Consider the following 16,390-nt stretch of genomic DNA (forward strand, 5'->3'; position numbering starts at 1 on the left):
AATAATTTTCTTTTATTTTTCTTTTGTTTTTCTTATTTTTTTTCTTCCATTTTCTCTTTAAAATCTTGTAAGATTTAATTAATTATAATTCAAAAGTTGATTGATTAAAGTTTATCAGATTTTATTCATTTTAAATATTCAATTGAGTTGGAATATAAAATTAAAGATTTAATTAATTATAATAAAATTTTAAAATTTCAAATAATTATTAAATTATAATTCAAGAACATTTTTTATCTTTAAGTGAAAAAAAAATCTTGCATTATGCAACGATAACTATACAAGTGTATGAAAGTTAATTAGGATAGAATTTCAAACTTAAACTAAGGCTTGAATAAATTTAATATCCATGCCATCAAATAAACGATGCGGACCAAACCCAATATCTAGGAGGCCCCAAACTAAAACCGAACATATTTATGCCTTTCTAACAATTTTTTTTAGTCAATGCGATTGATGGAGCATGGTGTAAGCCAATTAATTCTACTAAATTTGTCAACACCTAAACTTGTTTAAACCTAATTATTGAAACCAAATATAAGATAACTAATGTATTTACACTTTATCCCGGATCCAAAATTTTTTTATTTTTACTTAAAAATATTAAATTTAGTAAATTAATGAATATAATTTTATATAAATTTTTAATAAAAATTATGATAAGTGAAAATTTATGAATTAATTTATAGATAAGGAATGCATTTCATTCTCATAACTTGCATAATCAATCATACAAATTTATTCTTTTAAATTTATCTTTTCAAAATTAAAAAAAAAAAAAAAAAACCCATCACATATATACTTTCACTTAAAAGTGATAACTGAACTTATAAGAATAAATTTATATTCATTTTAACTTCAACTCGATATCAAATTATTATTTTTTATACTCAATTCAAATCTATCATATATATATATATACATATAATTCGTATCCGATTTAATTTAATAAAAAACTAATTTAAAATTTAAATAAATACAAATAATTGTTATAGGGAGTGATTAATTATAATAAAAAAAATTTTATATGAATTTTTAATTATAGTTATAGAGTTTTTATATCATTTAACCATTTTTCAACCATTATATATATTTTTGGTTGAATCTACACTAATTTTTTTTCTCTTTTGAAAGGTATACTACCTCTTCTTTTAGATTTAGATCCCAAAAAAAAATTGAAGTGGTAGACCATCCATTGCGTGACACGTATTGTTCAAATGGATATTTTGATAATTTGTTGACCTTACAAAGTTGGCGTGCTTTTGATTCTTTGAACTTTCGTTGGGCTTTTGGTTGGTCAAGCCCAAATAAAGCATGGAATTAATTTAAATTTAAAGCAGTGGTAACACTTCCTATGACTTATAAAAACAATCTTTGTCCCAATTAAAAAGAATTAACTAATCAAAACACAAATGACAGGACTACTTGAAAATGAATCCGGACCTTCACTCTGATTATTTATAAAGCTATTTGAGTTTAAATTTAAACAGATACTACTGTGATCTCTTTTGTAAAATAAAAAAAAAAAATTAAAAAACGTTGCATTCAAATTTTATATATATGAAGAGAGAACCACCATTGTCACTTTCACTTCTCACAAATTTCTTGATTGATTATATCTCTTCTTTATACTAATCTTTTTTCCGTATCCTTTTATTTATATTTATTTTGGATAAGAATTGATAATAGAGAAAGAAAAACCGTGAAACACATAAAGGTTATGTGGACGAGAGTTCCCTAATAGCTAACGGGATTTGGTCTCAAATTCTCACCTCCAAATGCTCATCCACTTAACTTATCATTTCCTACTTTTTTCTCTTTCCTTTTTTGTATGGTTTATGTATTCTACATGCTATAATATGTACCCCACTATTTTTTTGTCACATTCAAACTCATATATAAGCCCTTTGTTTTTTTTTTTTCATAGCCAATCCTTTTCTTTCTCTTACATTAAAATATATAGTAGAGTTTATCTCTATCTGGTTTCTCTGCATGCACTCTGGTGCATAGTCTTGGAAAGGTATGCTTCTATGTACTCCATTTCATTCTCTTTTCATTACTTTTTTTCCGTATGTTGGTTCAGACAGTAGGCTAAAATACTTGTCATGATTCTGCTTCAATTCTCTTATAACGTGACATTTTACCATGTTTACGTTTTTGGCTCAACACTTCTCTCAGATTACCATGTTTATGATTATGTGTTTTCACTCTGTTTACGTTTATGTTTACGTCTTTGCTTTTCCTCCTTCCTTCTTTCATAATTTTTACTTTTGAGTTATATGTAAGATGATACAAAGACAACAGACTTACCTTAATTCTTTGTTTCCCAGAACAAAAACTAAACTTAATTGCCTTATTTTAAGGTCTAATAACAAAGTACGCTTGTTGTAATGCTGAAAATGGTTGCTTCATTTACTTTTCATTTCTTTCTTTTGATATCTTTCTTCTAGCAACCAAATGGAAGAGCTTCAATAATTTTTGTATCAGGCAAGTGCTTAAAGTGTAGTAAATGTCCCAGAATAGTCGATTTCTTGATTGTATATGTATTTTGGATACGAGATTATATGAGTTTGCTTGCTTTCTTGTATACTGTCAACTCAAAAATCTCAATTTCAAACATGAAAGATTCATTTACTTACCTGGATTTGTATCTTATATATTTTATCCAGTCAATTCTGGTGAATGGATGCATTTGAAAATCAGTTTTTTTTCCCTTCTCTGTAGTTTTATGCATGCATTTGAAACTCTTTTGTTATATTCTTTTGATATGGTCTAGAAGAAAACAGGTCTAGTTTTAAGCCCACTATTTGATTGGATCATTGTCCTAATGAGTAAACCATCAGTCTTTCATATTCTTTTTGTTGCTGAAGTGCTAACAAGTGTAAAATTTTCAGGCAGAACACTAAAATTTCGTAGCAAAGATGGAGATAACCAATGTCAGTGAGTATGAGGCAATTGCAAAGCAAAAGTTGCCGAAGATGGTGTATGACTACTATGCATCTGGTGCAGAGGACCAATGGACTTTGCAGGAGAACAGAAATGCATTCTCAAGGATCCTGTGAGCTTTCTATCTGTTATTGCAAAACAACAATAGATTATTCCTTTATGTCCAAATGTTTTAGGTCTCATTTCTTGAAATCTTTATTCCTATAATGCATAGGTTTCGTCCTCGCATTCTTATTGATGTAAGCAAGATAGACATGACTACCACTGTTTTGGGTTTCAAGATATCAATGCCCATCATGATTGCCCCAACAGCAATGCAGAAAATGGCTCATCCTGAAGGTATGGCACTGTTTTCTCAAAGGATTACCCTCCTTTATGTTGAACATTTTTATTATAATCAAGGAATTGGATGAGACCATATCACTTCATATATGCTTAAGTAGACAAACTAGAAAGTCAGATACCTTCGGTGGATTAGCCATGATTGACCTAATTGTACTTCTCTTATTGAAAAAACACTTTCTCCAAGTGCATAGCCATGTTATTAAACTCACTTTTGTTGCTTCTTTCGTGGTACATCTTATTGCATTTATAAGAAGAGCTGTAACTGAACCATTACATCATGTGCATATCTGATCTGCTTTTTTATTTGTCATTAGTGCTGGAGCATATTTTTCTTTTAACATAATTTAATATGAATCTTCATAGTCTCATGGAAAGCATTTTGATTTGACAGTCTAATGATTAGATCTTTCAATTTGTGACAGGGGAGTATGCAACAGCAAGGGCTGCATCAGCAGCTGGAACAATTATGGTTTGGCTTCCCACTCCAGCTTTCCATTTAATATTTATTTATCCTTAGCTAATCTGAAAAGGACACCGTTTAACGGGAAGCATAAAATTTCAAATTGGTAAATGTTTTTATACTATCAATTTTAGAAGAAATTGATGGAAAAAGAAGAAAAATACATGTATTTCCTTTCTGACTATGTTTTTTAACATTCCCTTTTTTGAAAAGAAGGCCAATTCATAAAATAATATATTTTTCTCATAAAAAAATAATATGTATATATATAAATATATATTTAAGACCAATTTAGTTGATTTCTTGTTCATAGTTTCATAATGGATATTCACACCGCCAAATGACCCATACGAGCCAGTTTAATTGGCGATATGAATGATATAACCTGCAAATCTTAAGTGATGCGAGTACATTAGAATTGTCAATTAACTTAGTGGTGCTCCCAAAGCCTCAAGAATGTTGTAATGTTGGTTAAAAGTCTAAGATGTATACTTTCTGCTGCATCTTTCTTGCTATGGCTAGTTATGAACCTAGAGCTTACCCATTTTCGAATATCAGTTGCATTTTGCACATCATGCTTTTCTAAATGAAAAAGAAACAACCATCATATTTTGAGTACTTTAAATACAACTTTTAGCCAGACTTTATAGGTAAGTTCCAATCTTTGACAAAATATTGGAACTCTTTTATTTACATGATATTGCTGTTATTCATTTGCTCTTCATCATCCAACCAGATTTTTTAAATCTACTTCATTTATAAATTGCTCGGTAATCATTTCAGACATTATCCTCATGGGCCACTTCTAGTGTTGAGGAGGTTGCTTCAACAGGACCAGGCATTAGATTTTTCCAACTCTATGTAAGTTTAAAATGGTATATTGATGTCTTATCTTTTAAAATCAATTGATTTATCTTCCTATTTATTCATTGGGGATAAGTTTTTAGGCTTTATGTGATAACTGATCTCTAATGCATGTGTAACCTCCAGGTATATAGGGACAGGAATGTAGTTGCCCAGCTCGTGAGAAGAGCTGAAAGGGCCGGTTTCAAGGCAATTGCTCTTACAGTTGATACTCCAAGGCTCGGCCGCAGAGAAGCTGACATCAAGAACAGGTAGCATTTTCTCTCAGAGTCTCAGTTTCCCTTGAAACATTCTCTGAAATATCTCATGTGACAGTTGGTTCAACTTCGCATTAGATGTTCGATTATGTAAATGTGAAAGTCAAGTTACACTCAAGAATTCTTCTGCTTCAATATTCTCTTGCAGATTTACTCTACCACCATTTTTGACATTGAAGAACTTTGAAGGTTTGGACCTTGGCAAGATGGATAAAGTGAGTAGTCCTTTTAACTGTACAGCTATCAACCTAGTAAAGAGCCATATAATTTTTCTATTCAAATAATGAGTTAATTTGTTCTTGCGAGCCATGCAGGCTGATGACTCAGGACTTGCTTCATATGTTGCTGGACAAATTGATCGTACCCTTAGCTGGAAGGTACGTACATGCATGACATCGGGAGATTTTTTGGTTGATCTATAATCTATATGCTATATTGTTTTCTTGATACCGCTCAAATTTTTAAATTTAAAATTTGTCTAAAAAGCTTTGAAAAGATGAAATGTTGTAACTAATTTATCTACGATACATTCTAGAATTCGGGTTTAAATTCTTCATTCTAGTTGGTAGTAATGGGAATCCAAGCCGTTGTTTCTGCTGCAGATATTTGAATACCGTGAGCTTGTTATGGTTTGGCTATGTCTGAAGATTCTTTCAATTAACAGTGCATTAAATGAACTCTATTGGCTATGTCCAGGATGTGCAATGGCTTCAGACCATTACCAAATTGCCAATTCTTGTGAAGGGTGTACTCACTGCTGAAGATAGTAAGAAAGATTGAATTCATCTGCATCTTGGGCCATTTTGATAACATATGGTGCTGATTTTGAACGATCTATGATTCTCTTGCAGCAAGGATTGCGATACAGGCTGGAGCAGCTGGTATCATTGTCTCTAACCATGGAGCTCGCCAGCTTGATTATGTTCCTGCCACTATCATGGCCCTAGAAGAGGTAAGCCAATGCTTCATACTTATTTTGCATGGGACAACGATACCAAAACAATTGTTTAACAAATCCTTAACTTCAAGGTTGTCAAAGCTGCACAAGGGCGGGTGCCTGTCTTCTTGGATGGTGGTGTTAGGCGTGGAACGGATGTTTTCAAAGCTTTAGCCCTGGGAGCCTCTGGTATATTTGTAAGTATAAGACTGCCTCGTGGAACAGTCGTTATATTTCACACAGTTTCTGTTCTTCACCACTGAAATAATCCTTTTTATCTTCATCACAAAAATATCATCGTCCTCTCAGATTGGACGACCTGTGGTGTTTTCATTGGCTGCTGAAGGAGAAGCTGGTGTGAGGAAAGTGCTTTCAATGCTGCGTGAGGAGTTCGAACTAACCATGGCGCTGAGTGGTTGTCGTTCACTCAAAGAAATCACCCGTGAGCACATTGTGACTGAATGGGACAGTCCTCACCGTCGTCCACTCCCCAGGTTATAGATCCATGGTTCGAGTATTAGCATCTGCAATGCAATTATGGCATAAATTAATGATGATAGATTGGTTTATTTTACTTGGTCTTCGACACACTGCCTTTTCTTTGAAACACATTTCTGTTTCAATGAGTAAAAAACTTTTGTAATGATGATCATGGCTACTGCTGCCTTCACTGTATATTCTTTCTTTAAACAATTGGCAGTATATAGTTTTTGCTTGAGCACATTTGGTTAATGGGAATAACAGCAGTGATGGTTTACAACAAGGCATCGGCAGGGATTGTCAGAAGAATTCTATATCTGTATTGATGATTTACTCTAATCATACAAATCCAATTTTGAGACAACAAAAATGCTTTCAAAAAAATTTTGGTAGTTTTGATGATCGTGTATATATACAAGCTTTGTCGGTTTAAAAAATTCTTCCCATCCGTATATTTTATACATTATAGAAAATCATTGCAAAATAACTTTTAAAAAAATGTTGCATTATAGCTTAAAAGCAAATGGGCAAAAATAAAATGTTTTCCTTTCCCTGATGAGTAATTTGAAACTTGTTAAAAGTGAAGACCAGGACAAACAATTAAAATATTTAATATGTGTATGAAGGGCCAATATCCTCTTTAGGGCTGAAAGTGTACCCAAGTTTTGTTTTAAAAAATTTTTTGGATCAAAAGAACTTTTAGGCAAGGCCCAATAGAGATTAGAATAGTACTATATAGATATATTACTGTTGATGCCTTTGGAATTTGGATGGGGATTGGAACGGTTCGCTTGGACCTGCAAGAAATGGGATATATAGCCGCCGTCTATCATCATCATCCGAGCCAATCACTTGATAAAAAGATCAAATTTCCAATTTTTTCTTTGCCCTTTTAGCTGCTTTTACTTCTCTTGATCAGCATTGAAGATTGCATTTATGCCACAATTTCTTTTCTCAGCTTGCTTCGAATTTGGGTGGGCTGTGGTTTTCATACCATCACCATTTTAGTACTATTGATTTGTCCATGTCGTTTCCATTTGGTAGCAATTCTATATGTTAATGTTCTTCCTGGCCTTACACTCGCCACGTTGATTCATTTTCAATCATTAAAACATTTTCTTCTACATATGCATACATAGATTTTTTTTTTCCGAAATCAATCGTCTTTCATTTCGGATAACCATGTCGATGAGACATACAATGAACCATGATGCAAGCAGAATTGCAAGTACTCATCCCAGAAAAAGAGAGAGAGAAAGAAAAATGAGCTGGATCCAATCAATCAATGGCGAGATGACACATTGCAAATTGCCTGAAAAGGACCCAAAAGTGTCTTTTTATGCCTTCCTGAATTCCATGTCAACCTTGATCAAGGGGAGAGGGGGGACCAAATTTTCTCCATTGGACAAAAATTTTGTCTCTTGTATCATCCTTTCTCCTGGATTCTTTAAGAGGGGAAATGAAAACAGCTTTCAAATATTTCGTCTAAAAGCATTATACTGTTCTAGCTAGTTAGTGATTCATCAGTCTAATATTAATTGAGTGTTATTTCAGAGTAATTTAGAAATTTGTAGGGAGAAAAAGGGTGTTTGGTTTTGTTGTGTGGTGTGGACCAGTTGATTCTATGGTTGTGGTGTGTGAATTGTGAAAGTTGTGACATATTATTATTTATCTCTTATTTGGTATATATACCCTTCCTGAAAAGGCATTCTTCATTGCCTTATTCAACATTTTCTTTCACCTGAATTATCCAATTTTTTAAATGCTCGATGGACATTTTCTTAGGAAGAAGTCATCAAAATGTCAGGCACATTAATTTACCTTCAGCCTGCATGCTTTGAACCATGACGATGCGCGTTTTTCTAATTTCACAACCTTCCATTTCTTAGTTGTCACTTTACACCAGCAGCCCCAAACAGGTGATAATTGAAACAACTCCAGTTTGAACTTGTCAACAAAGGTTAGATGCAAATCTTCAGAAGGGTACGGTGAGAATCTGTTTCATGGAAAATTAAAATACCATGATAAACCAAAATGTATGCACGAATTGATGCAAATTGTTTAATTTTTTTGGTACAAATTATTACGTACCAAAGCTGATGCATCGATCGATGATCTCACCCCATTTTTCACCACATTTATGAGTGTCAGTCGCACATATATCCATGGTGATGCATGTTTCACGCTTCAACAGTTTCCAGTTTCCTGAATCTTTCTCCAACAAATATTGTAAATCATTATTCATTTGCGGCAGCTTAGACAAGACAATTAACTTTTTGCACATAGTTTTCACCAAAAGTTTTGAGCAATGCCAATGATGTCACCTTAATTTGTGTGGAAACGAGGGGTTTCCGGTCATCCATGCAATCCATGAAGAAATTTTGGCAACCTATCTCTACCTTCAGAAACTGCCGGCTGTAGTAGACTTGTCCACTGGTCGACTAAACAAGGTTTTTTAAGTTTGAATCCAACCCGATTCGATTTGGATTATTGTTTAATAATATTTTCAAAATTTTTTTGTATTTGTTACATTTTTGTTTGTGTGGCCGTAGCATAACTTCACACACACGTACATATATATATATATATATATATAGTCAACTGATTTCAAAGATAATATGAAATGCATGTGATTGAACACACGTATAAAACAATGGTGAATGCTTGTATCTCCCATCAAAGGACAAGTTCGAATTTCTCTTTCTTAAAAATTAAAAAAGAAAAAGAAAAAGAATGAGATGCCGTCATATATTCATCAAGCTAGCTAGAAACTTTCACAATTTTGAAGCCATGAACCACCAATTAATTGTTTAATATATAATTAATACGACTTGAAGGTACCAAATGGTAAGAAATTCTAACAGCTTTTATTAAGCATGGCCAAGGCATGGAATTGTGTGGTCTAAACATTTTCTTGTTCAACCATTTGCTTACTGATTTATGCCGATGCTTCTGTTCTAGTTCTGGCTTCCTGGCGACTTCCATGCAGGAAATTTTTTTTTGCTTTTCGATTATTTAGATGAACGCCTGAAATTTTATTTATATATTGATCTCCAAGATGTTTTCTACTCTAGAATGCTCTCATGAACAGTTTTAAAATAGCTACTTAACTATTTAAAAAGATTAATAAAATTAATATAATTATTTAAAGAATTAATATTTAATGTACTATTAGTATATATAAATAGTATACACTATTAGTAAATTAATCAAAATATATATAAATGGTATACACTATCAATAAATTAATAATGACACTCCACAATAAAATAATTTTAAATATATTTTTAAGACTAAGTATATTTATTTTTTAAGATTTTAAAATTTTAAATTAATTTTTTTGAGATATTAATTTTAAAACTTTTATTGTTCCTTTATTATGGGTAACGTTAGCCACATTATTGGATTAAAAAAACTTATGAGATTACAAGTGCGGGAGATGGGGTTTGGTGAACAAATCTAACCTTTATTTATATATTATATATATTTAAAATTATAAGAATAGAATTCTAATTATTGAAATATAAAGTTGATCTAATAAACTTATTTAATTTGATACAAAGGAGATTTGCATTCGATTTTTTTTATATAATTGAATTCGGCAATTAAAATATCTAACTTAGAAACAATTAGTTATAATTGAAAAGATTTAACTTAAATATAAAAAAAAAAAAACAAAAAATTTAAAGCTTAATAAATGTAAAATAACACCACTTAACATGCCGTTCCACGTGTAAACTCACCACCAACAATTGAAATAGAGTGGCTTACCACATAATAGAAGGTAACGTGCAAGAAAGAACAGAACAAACCTGAGCTCTAGTACATACCATCTTAAGTATATAACCTAAAGCCAATAAGTATTAGGTTTTTTTGTTTTAAGTAAAATATATGTTTTTATTCATAATAACGAGAGGCCATTACAATCAACACTATAAAAAATCTGACATATAGTGAAATTAAAAAAAATATCAGTAAAATTTCAAAATCTATCGGTATAGTATCATAAATTTTATATCGATGATCAAAATATGTATTCTGATGAACTTTTAACTGTCAGTAATCTCTTATCGGTATAAACCTATATTCGTAAACATCATTTTTTTAATTATTATTATTGTTATTATTTATTTAATTTTTTTCTTCCTTTTTCGTTTTCTATTTTTTATTTTTTTTTCTTTCTTTTTTCTTTTTCCTTTTTTTTCTTCCTTATCCGATTCAAGTTGACTAAGCATGAGTGCATTAAATGCACTCTCTTTAAAATCCAAAACCACCATCGACAGTTGTCGACACTAGCCAACACGTGAATATCAGCTTATCACGCCAGTTGAAAAATTGGGACTCGAATCCCTGAAGATTTGGGATTTGAATCCTAGCAAGCTCTATAAATAGAGCTTGTAATCTACGAAAAAAACGAAAAGAAGAAATCGAAAAAACTAAGAAAAAATTGCAAAAAAAAATAGAGCTTTTTGTAGAAACAAAAAAAAACAGAAACAGTCCCCTAGAACGGGGAACCCAGCACCAAAATATACCTATACACAAAAAAGGCAAACCAAAAAAACACAAAAAAATTATTTTTTTTGGTCGAAACTTTGAAGGTCGATCTAGGTCACTTTGGATACTTTCAGGTGAAACCAAGTCCAGATCTGTGTTTAGAGGGACGATGATGATTTTTTTAGGTTTTTTGGGATTTTTTTACTACCGGTGTACGACAGCGACGAAGGCAGATCGATTTCCTAGTTTTTTTTTTTGTCTGAGAGAAAAAAAAAAATTTTTTTGTGGGGAAAAGAAAAAATGACCAAAAATAAAAATTTTTAATTTTATATAAGCAGCCAAAACCCAAACGACGTCATTTCACTAAAGCCCAAAACGACATTGTTTTAGCCTCTGAAGATCCGCGCGTCGACCCATGACTTGACCCGGGGTCCGTGCAATCGACTCGATTACCTGACTCATCCTCAGACCCTACCGGTTCAGGTGAATCGAACCAGACCATCGCTAAACCGGTAACATTAGAACCGAACCGTCTCTAAACTGTCAGACCAAACTGAGCCGTCGATCTAATCGGACTCGCGTTGATTGGATCATTGATTGGTCTGATTCAGGTAAAAAAAATATTTTTAAATTTTTTTTATATATTATTTTTATAATATTTATGCATACTAAAATATTTAAATTTTTTAGAATAATTTGTTATGTAGTTAAAATTTCTATAATTTTGTTAATTTTAAAATAAAATTTAAAATATAATAAAATGAAAAATAATGAAACTTTATAATAATAATATTGATAAAAAAATAAGAAAAAAAAATTTTATCCAATGATGGGATTTAAAGGTATTCCGAGTAGTGATGCCTATGAAATCTCTAGGTAAGAAGAATTTTTTTTAAATACTACCAGCGTATTAGAGTATTTATAAAAATTTTTCAATACAATAAAAATTTTCTTTTTGTTAACAATAAATAAAAATTAATTAATATATTAAAAAATAATAATATAAATAAGAAAAAAAAAAGAAAATTTATCCAATGATGGGATTTCAAAAGTATTCCGAGTAGAGATGCTTTAAACAATTTTTAGGTGAGAAGATTTTTTTTAAAATATTACCAGTGTACTGAAATATTTATAGAAAAACTTCAATATGATAAAAAATCTTTTTTTCTTTTTCAAAATTAAAAATAAAAAAAAATTAATAAAATTTTTCAAAAAGAATAAAATGTGTGCATCAACATGTTATTATTTGCATTGCATACATGCATAATTTTTTTACGAAAAGTAAATTCAGACTTCCAAATATAAGATTCTAAGGTATTTCGAGAAGTGATGCCTAAAAAATCTCTAGGTAAAAAAGAGTTTTTCTAATGTTACCAACGTACTAAAATATTTTAGGAATTATTTTAATAAAAAAGTTCTAATTTATTTTTCTCAAATAATATTTGAATATAAAAACAATAAATAAAAAAATAAAAAAATCAAGGAAATTAATTTTCAAATACTGAAAATAAGACTGTTTTTATCAAAATCGAAGGATAACATGTAGTTAATTGGTACTGTTTAAATGAGCGCTGTGGGGGTGCTAATCTTTTTTTCACACATAATCGACTCTCGAACCCAGACTGTTACGCAGACCCTAAAATTATCTTTTTAATAAATTTAATTAATTTTAAGATTTCATTAAAATGATATGTTTTAATAGGTGACCAATCGCACCTAGCCAAAAAAAATATTGATGGCGACTCCGTTATTTTTTTTTTTCGTTTTCAAATTCGTCGAGCGGACACAAAACCGTTACAACAGCTTGGTGACTCCGCTGGGAAAACATTTGTTTTTAAGAGTCAGGCTAAAATTAACTACGTGTTATCCTTAAATTTTGATTTAAACAATCCTAATTGATTTTTTAGATTTTTATTTTCAACAAAAAAAACCAAATCAAAAACCAAAAAGTTCACACACATTTCTTTTACTATGTTTCTTTTTGTACTTTATTTTTCTGTATATATTACTCTCAATAAATTAAGATACATTTGCACACACAATTACATGCTGCATCTCATACATGAGCTCTATATCCGAGCTTTGTCCCTTATAGGAGGAAAGTAAAGTACCTATGCCCTCGTGAGGTGATAACCTCCGCAATGACAAGCGAAATACTTTCACTCAAATTGAATCATTTTCTTTCATAGCCTGTAATGGGTGAGGATCGAGGTCCCTTACTAGTCCAACGTGGATGACAGTGAGGAACAATTTGAAAACTTTTAGACACGTGTCAATCCAAACCTAGCATGTAATAAGCCTAGGAAACCAATCTTAGGTACAACTTCGTCTACTTTCTTGTAGGAAATACCTAAGAATAAAAGTTATGTGTAATACAAAACAAAACAAAATCAATTAAACATAAATGTTAAGGCGTTAAGAATAGATTGAGGACATGAGTACTTATCATCAATTAAACAATTAGGTGGTGAAAAGGATATTGATAGGTAGTTGACCATTCCAATGACTCCACAACAAAATGGTATTATAGAGAGAAGAAATAGAACTCTTTTGGAAATGGTAAGGTTTATGATGACCCAAGCAAATTTGTCAATCACCTTTTAGGGTGATACGTTATTAACTATTGTTTATATACTCAATAAAGTATCTTTCAAGTCAGTTACATCTATCCCTTATTAATTATGGACTCAGTAATTTGAGACATTGGGGTTATGTTGCCTATGTATATGATATAGCTTACCCACATGGCAAACTAAGTACTTAAGGTAAAAAAAGTATATTTGTAAGATACTCCATGCATTTGAAGATATACGTGTTCATTTATGAACAGTTAAGTGTGAGTGTAATTGAATTTGGATCTCAGGATACCATTTTTCTGAAAAGTGAGTTTCCAAATAGAGGTGAGATAAATCAAGAAATATCTCTTTATGAGATTAAAGAAGTAAATGATTTGTTAGTTCCAAATCAATTAATGCATGTTCCTGATTAAAAACCAACATTATTTTATATAAGTGGGAGCATGACTAAAGATGATAAATTTGATAAATTAGTTTCCCAAGAATCATAAGTCACGCAAAATAATCATGCAAATATTCTCTGACATCATTTTAACATAGAAGGGCGAAGCGCTTTTTTATTACCTTACAATATGAAGAAAAGCCAAGAAATATTAAGCTGGATGGGACCATTGAAAGAGATAAGGCCTGTTTGGTAGCAAAAAGGTATACTCAATAAGAAAGAATTGATTATGAAAAGACTTTCTTTCTTGTTGTGAGATTTACTTCAATACGTTTAATTTTAGCCACTATAACCAGTTTATATTTGGAGTTACATCAAATGGATGTGAAAACTATCTTTTTAAATGAATGAATGAAAAAAAAATCTAAATGGAATAACCTGTAGGTTTCATTGATAAATATCAAGAGCACAAATTATGCAGGTTGTTCAAATCGATTTATAGTCTTAAATAATCTTTCAGCCAGTGGCATATTAAATTTCATCAAGTGATAATTTTATATAATTTTATCATGATTTATGGGAATCACTATATATATATATATATATATATATCAAAATAGACAAAAATAAATTTGTGATCTTATCATTTTTATGTGGATGACATATTATTTACTTACAATGACAAAAAGTATATAACTAGACCATATCCTTCATGTTTAAGTGCAGTGATTTTTTTTTAATTATTAATAATAAATTTATTTAAATAAAGTTATATGTAAACACAATTGCAAGTATATGAGGTTCTATTTAACGAAGGGCCGACATTGATAATTCAGTAGCTAAAGGCAATTTTTCCCTCCCTCGTGATGATGAAAAAAGCATTGACCTATGAACATATCTCCCACTTATATATATATATATATATATATATATATTGCATTTTCTTTTTATCTAAAAGTACAATAATGCTTTTTGATCATCAATTAAATGACTTTTTTCCCTAAAATATCAATCGAACACTTGACAACAAAACTAACGACAAAAAATATTATTGCCAAAGATCTCTTGCAATTTTTTAATTTTATTAACATATTTCTTCTCACGATTGTATTATATAATCATGTTATTCTTGTGCATCATGACAATATATACCAAAATTGATTTATTTTGGAGTGTCAGAAGAGAAAAAGATGAAAACCCTAGAAGTTTTTTTCCACGTTTTTTTTCCTCGTTTACTATTGCACCAATAATTTTACATGGTTTCCACGTTTACGATTATATGTTGAAGTCGGCAAAATGGGATTCCATACTGAACTTCAGCTTTTGTTCTGGTTGTTCTTATTTATAGAAAGTTGGATACTGTTAAAGATATATAAAAAGCATCCGAACATTTAGTTTAGCGATTATTGATGCTATTTCATGCTCAAAAAGCGAATTTAAATAGTGTAAGTTAATTTCTAAATCACATTTATGGAAGATAGAACACTAAATTAACATCAATAATATAACATGCATGGATATTGACACCTACAAATTAAATGGTAGCTATAAAAAATTTCTTGATTAGGGCTAATATCTTCTGCTTCACTATATATCTTCTTTTAAGTAGCTCCAAGTGGATACAATCTGTTAGTAAGGAGTCAAGAGAAGACTTAGTCATATTTATATAAACCTTAATAGAATCCCATCAAGACTCTTATTGGGTTTAGGTCTACATATATGGATTAATCAAACCCAAATAAGATGCGTAAAATTTATAACTAAATCGATTCCTTTAACTTAATTGAGCTTACAGCATGTTTCTCTTAAAATTAAATCTATGGACTTATTTAATTTGTTACTTTATAAAGCAAGATTTCAATTAACCCACAAGTAGAAAAAATTCTAACATAAATTCCCCTTCCTCAAACTAGGTAAACAATGGTATGAAAAATAAATTGGTAAAGTCTCAACCTTTTTTTTTTGTTTTTCAATTTTGAGATATAACCTTTTTCAATTTTATCCTTTAAAGAAACTTGATAAAAAGAGTTAAGGATTAGCCTATATAATTGTTAAAAGTTACTATCACATTGCAACCGTTTATTCCATTAACTGTTTAAGCTAAATTTTTTTTCCATCAATTTTTCTTAAAAAGATAAAATTAAAAAAAAATTTGCATCTAACTTTAAAGAAATAATAATTAATTGAATTTTAACATGAAGAATTTATAAATATTAAATCTTAAAATGAGCGTTTAGCCAAAGTAAATTCATATAGATTAAATTTGAGGTGTTCTAGCCAAAATGAATCTTAAAATGAACAAATTTTCTTTATCTAGTGTTAATTAATTTTAAGTTGAATTTTCATAAAAAATTTTTTTGGATAACAACACCAAGAATCCAAGGCATAAAAGAATTACATTGACAAATTACTCAAGTGGATATCTAAGTCAAGGGACTATGCCCTTTATTTGGTGGATTTCAGAATCATTAAAGTCAAGATAAAGATCCTAAAATTATTACCTTAAATGTGAAAGATTGACACTTAGCAATTTCTGGCCTCCTTTGAATGGTGTGGTGAGAATCCCTTTCTAACATCCATCCAAATGATGCATCAATCTAATTATTAAAGGTAATTTTGACCTTCAATATTGCTCTATTTGGCCATATG

The 16,390-nt window shown here is 30.4% G+C and overlaps 1 protein-coding gene across 2 annotated transcripts; it reads left to right on the forward strand.

Moving 5' to 3' along the window:
• Positions 1 to 1,871: 1,871 nt before the first annotated feature.
• Positions 1,872 to 6,530, forward strand: LOC111276008 (glycolate oxidase 1). Of its 2 annotated transcripts, none has more exons than XM_022861707.2 (12): positions 1,872 to 2,020; positions 2,895 to 3,058; positions 3,161 to 3,285; positions 3,714 to 3,760; positions 4,535 to 4,612; positions 4,742 to 4,866; positions 5,021 to 5,087; positions 5,187 to 5,249; positions 5,569 to 5,638; positions 5,724 to 5,824; positions 5,902 to 6,006; positions 6,119 to 6,530. In XM_022861707.2, exons 2-12 carry the CDS (start codon positions 2,922 to 2,924, stop codon positions 6,308 to 6,310), a joined length of 1,110 nt encoding a protein of 369 aa, XP_022717442.2. In that variant the 5' UTR covers positions 1,872 to 2,020; positions 2,895 to 2,921; the 3' UTR covers positions 6,311 to 6,530. The 2 variants fall into 2 exon arrangements, with proteins under 2 accessions (XP_022717442.2, XP_022717443.2); XM_022861708.2 differs by having other exon boundaries at positions 1,885 to 2,020; positions 2,895 to 3,062.
• Positions 6,531 to 16,390: the final 9,860 nt, after the last annotated feature.

The sequence above is a fragment of the Durio zibethinus genome, chromosome 25 (assembly GCF_047325235.1).
Source record: "Durio zibethinus cultivar Kanyao isolate XHJ-2024 chromosome 25, ASM4732523v1, whole genome shotgun sequence".
NCBI classification, from domain to species: domain Eukaryota; kingdom Viridiplantae; phylum Streptophyta; class Magnoliopsida; order Malvales; family Malvaceae; genus Durio; species Durio zibethinus.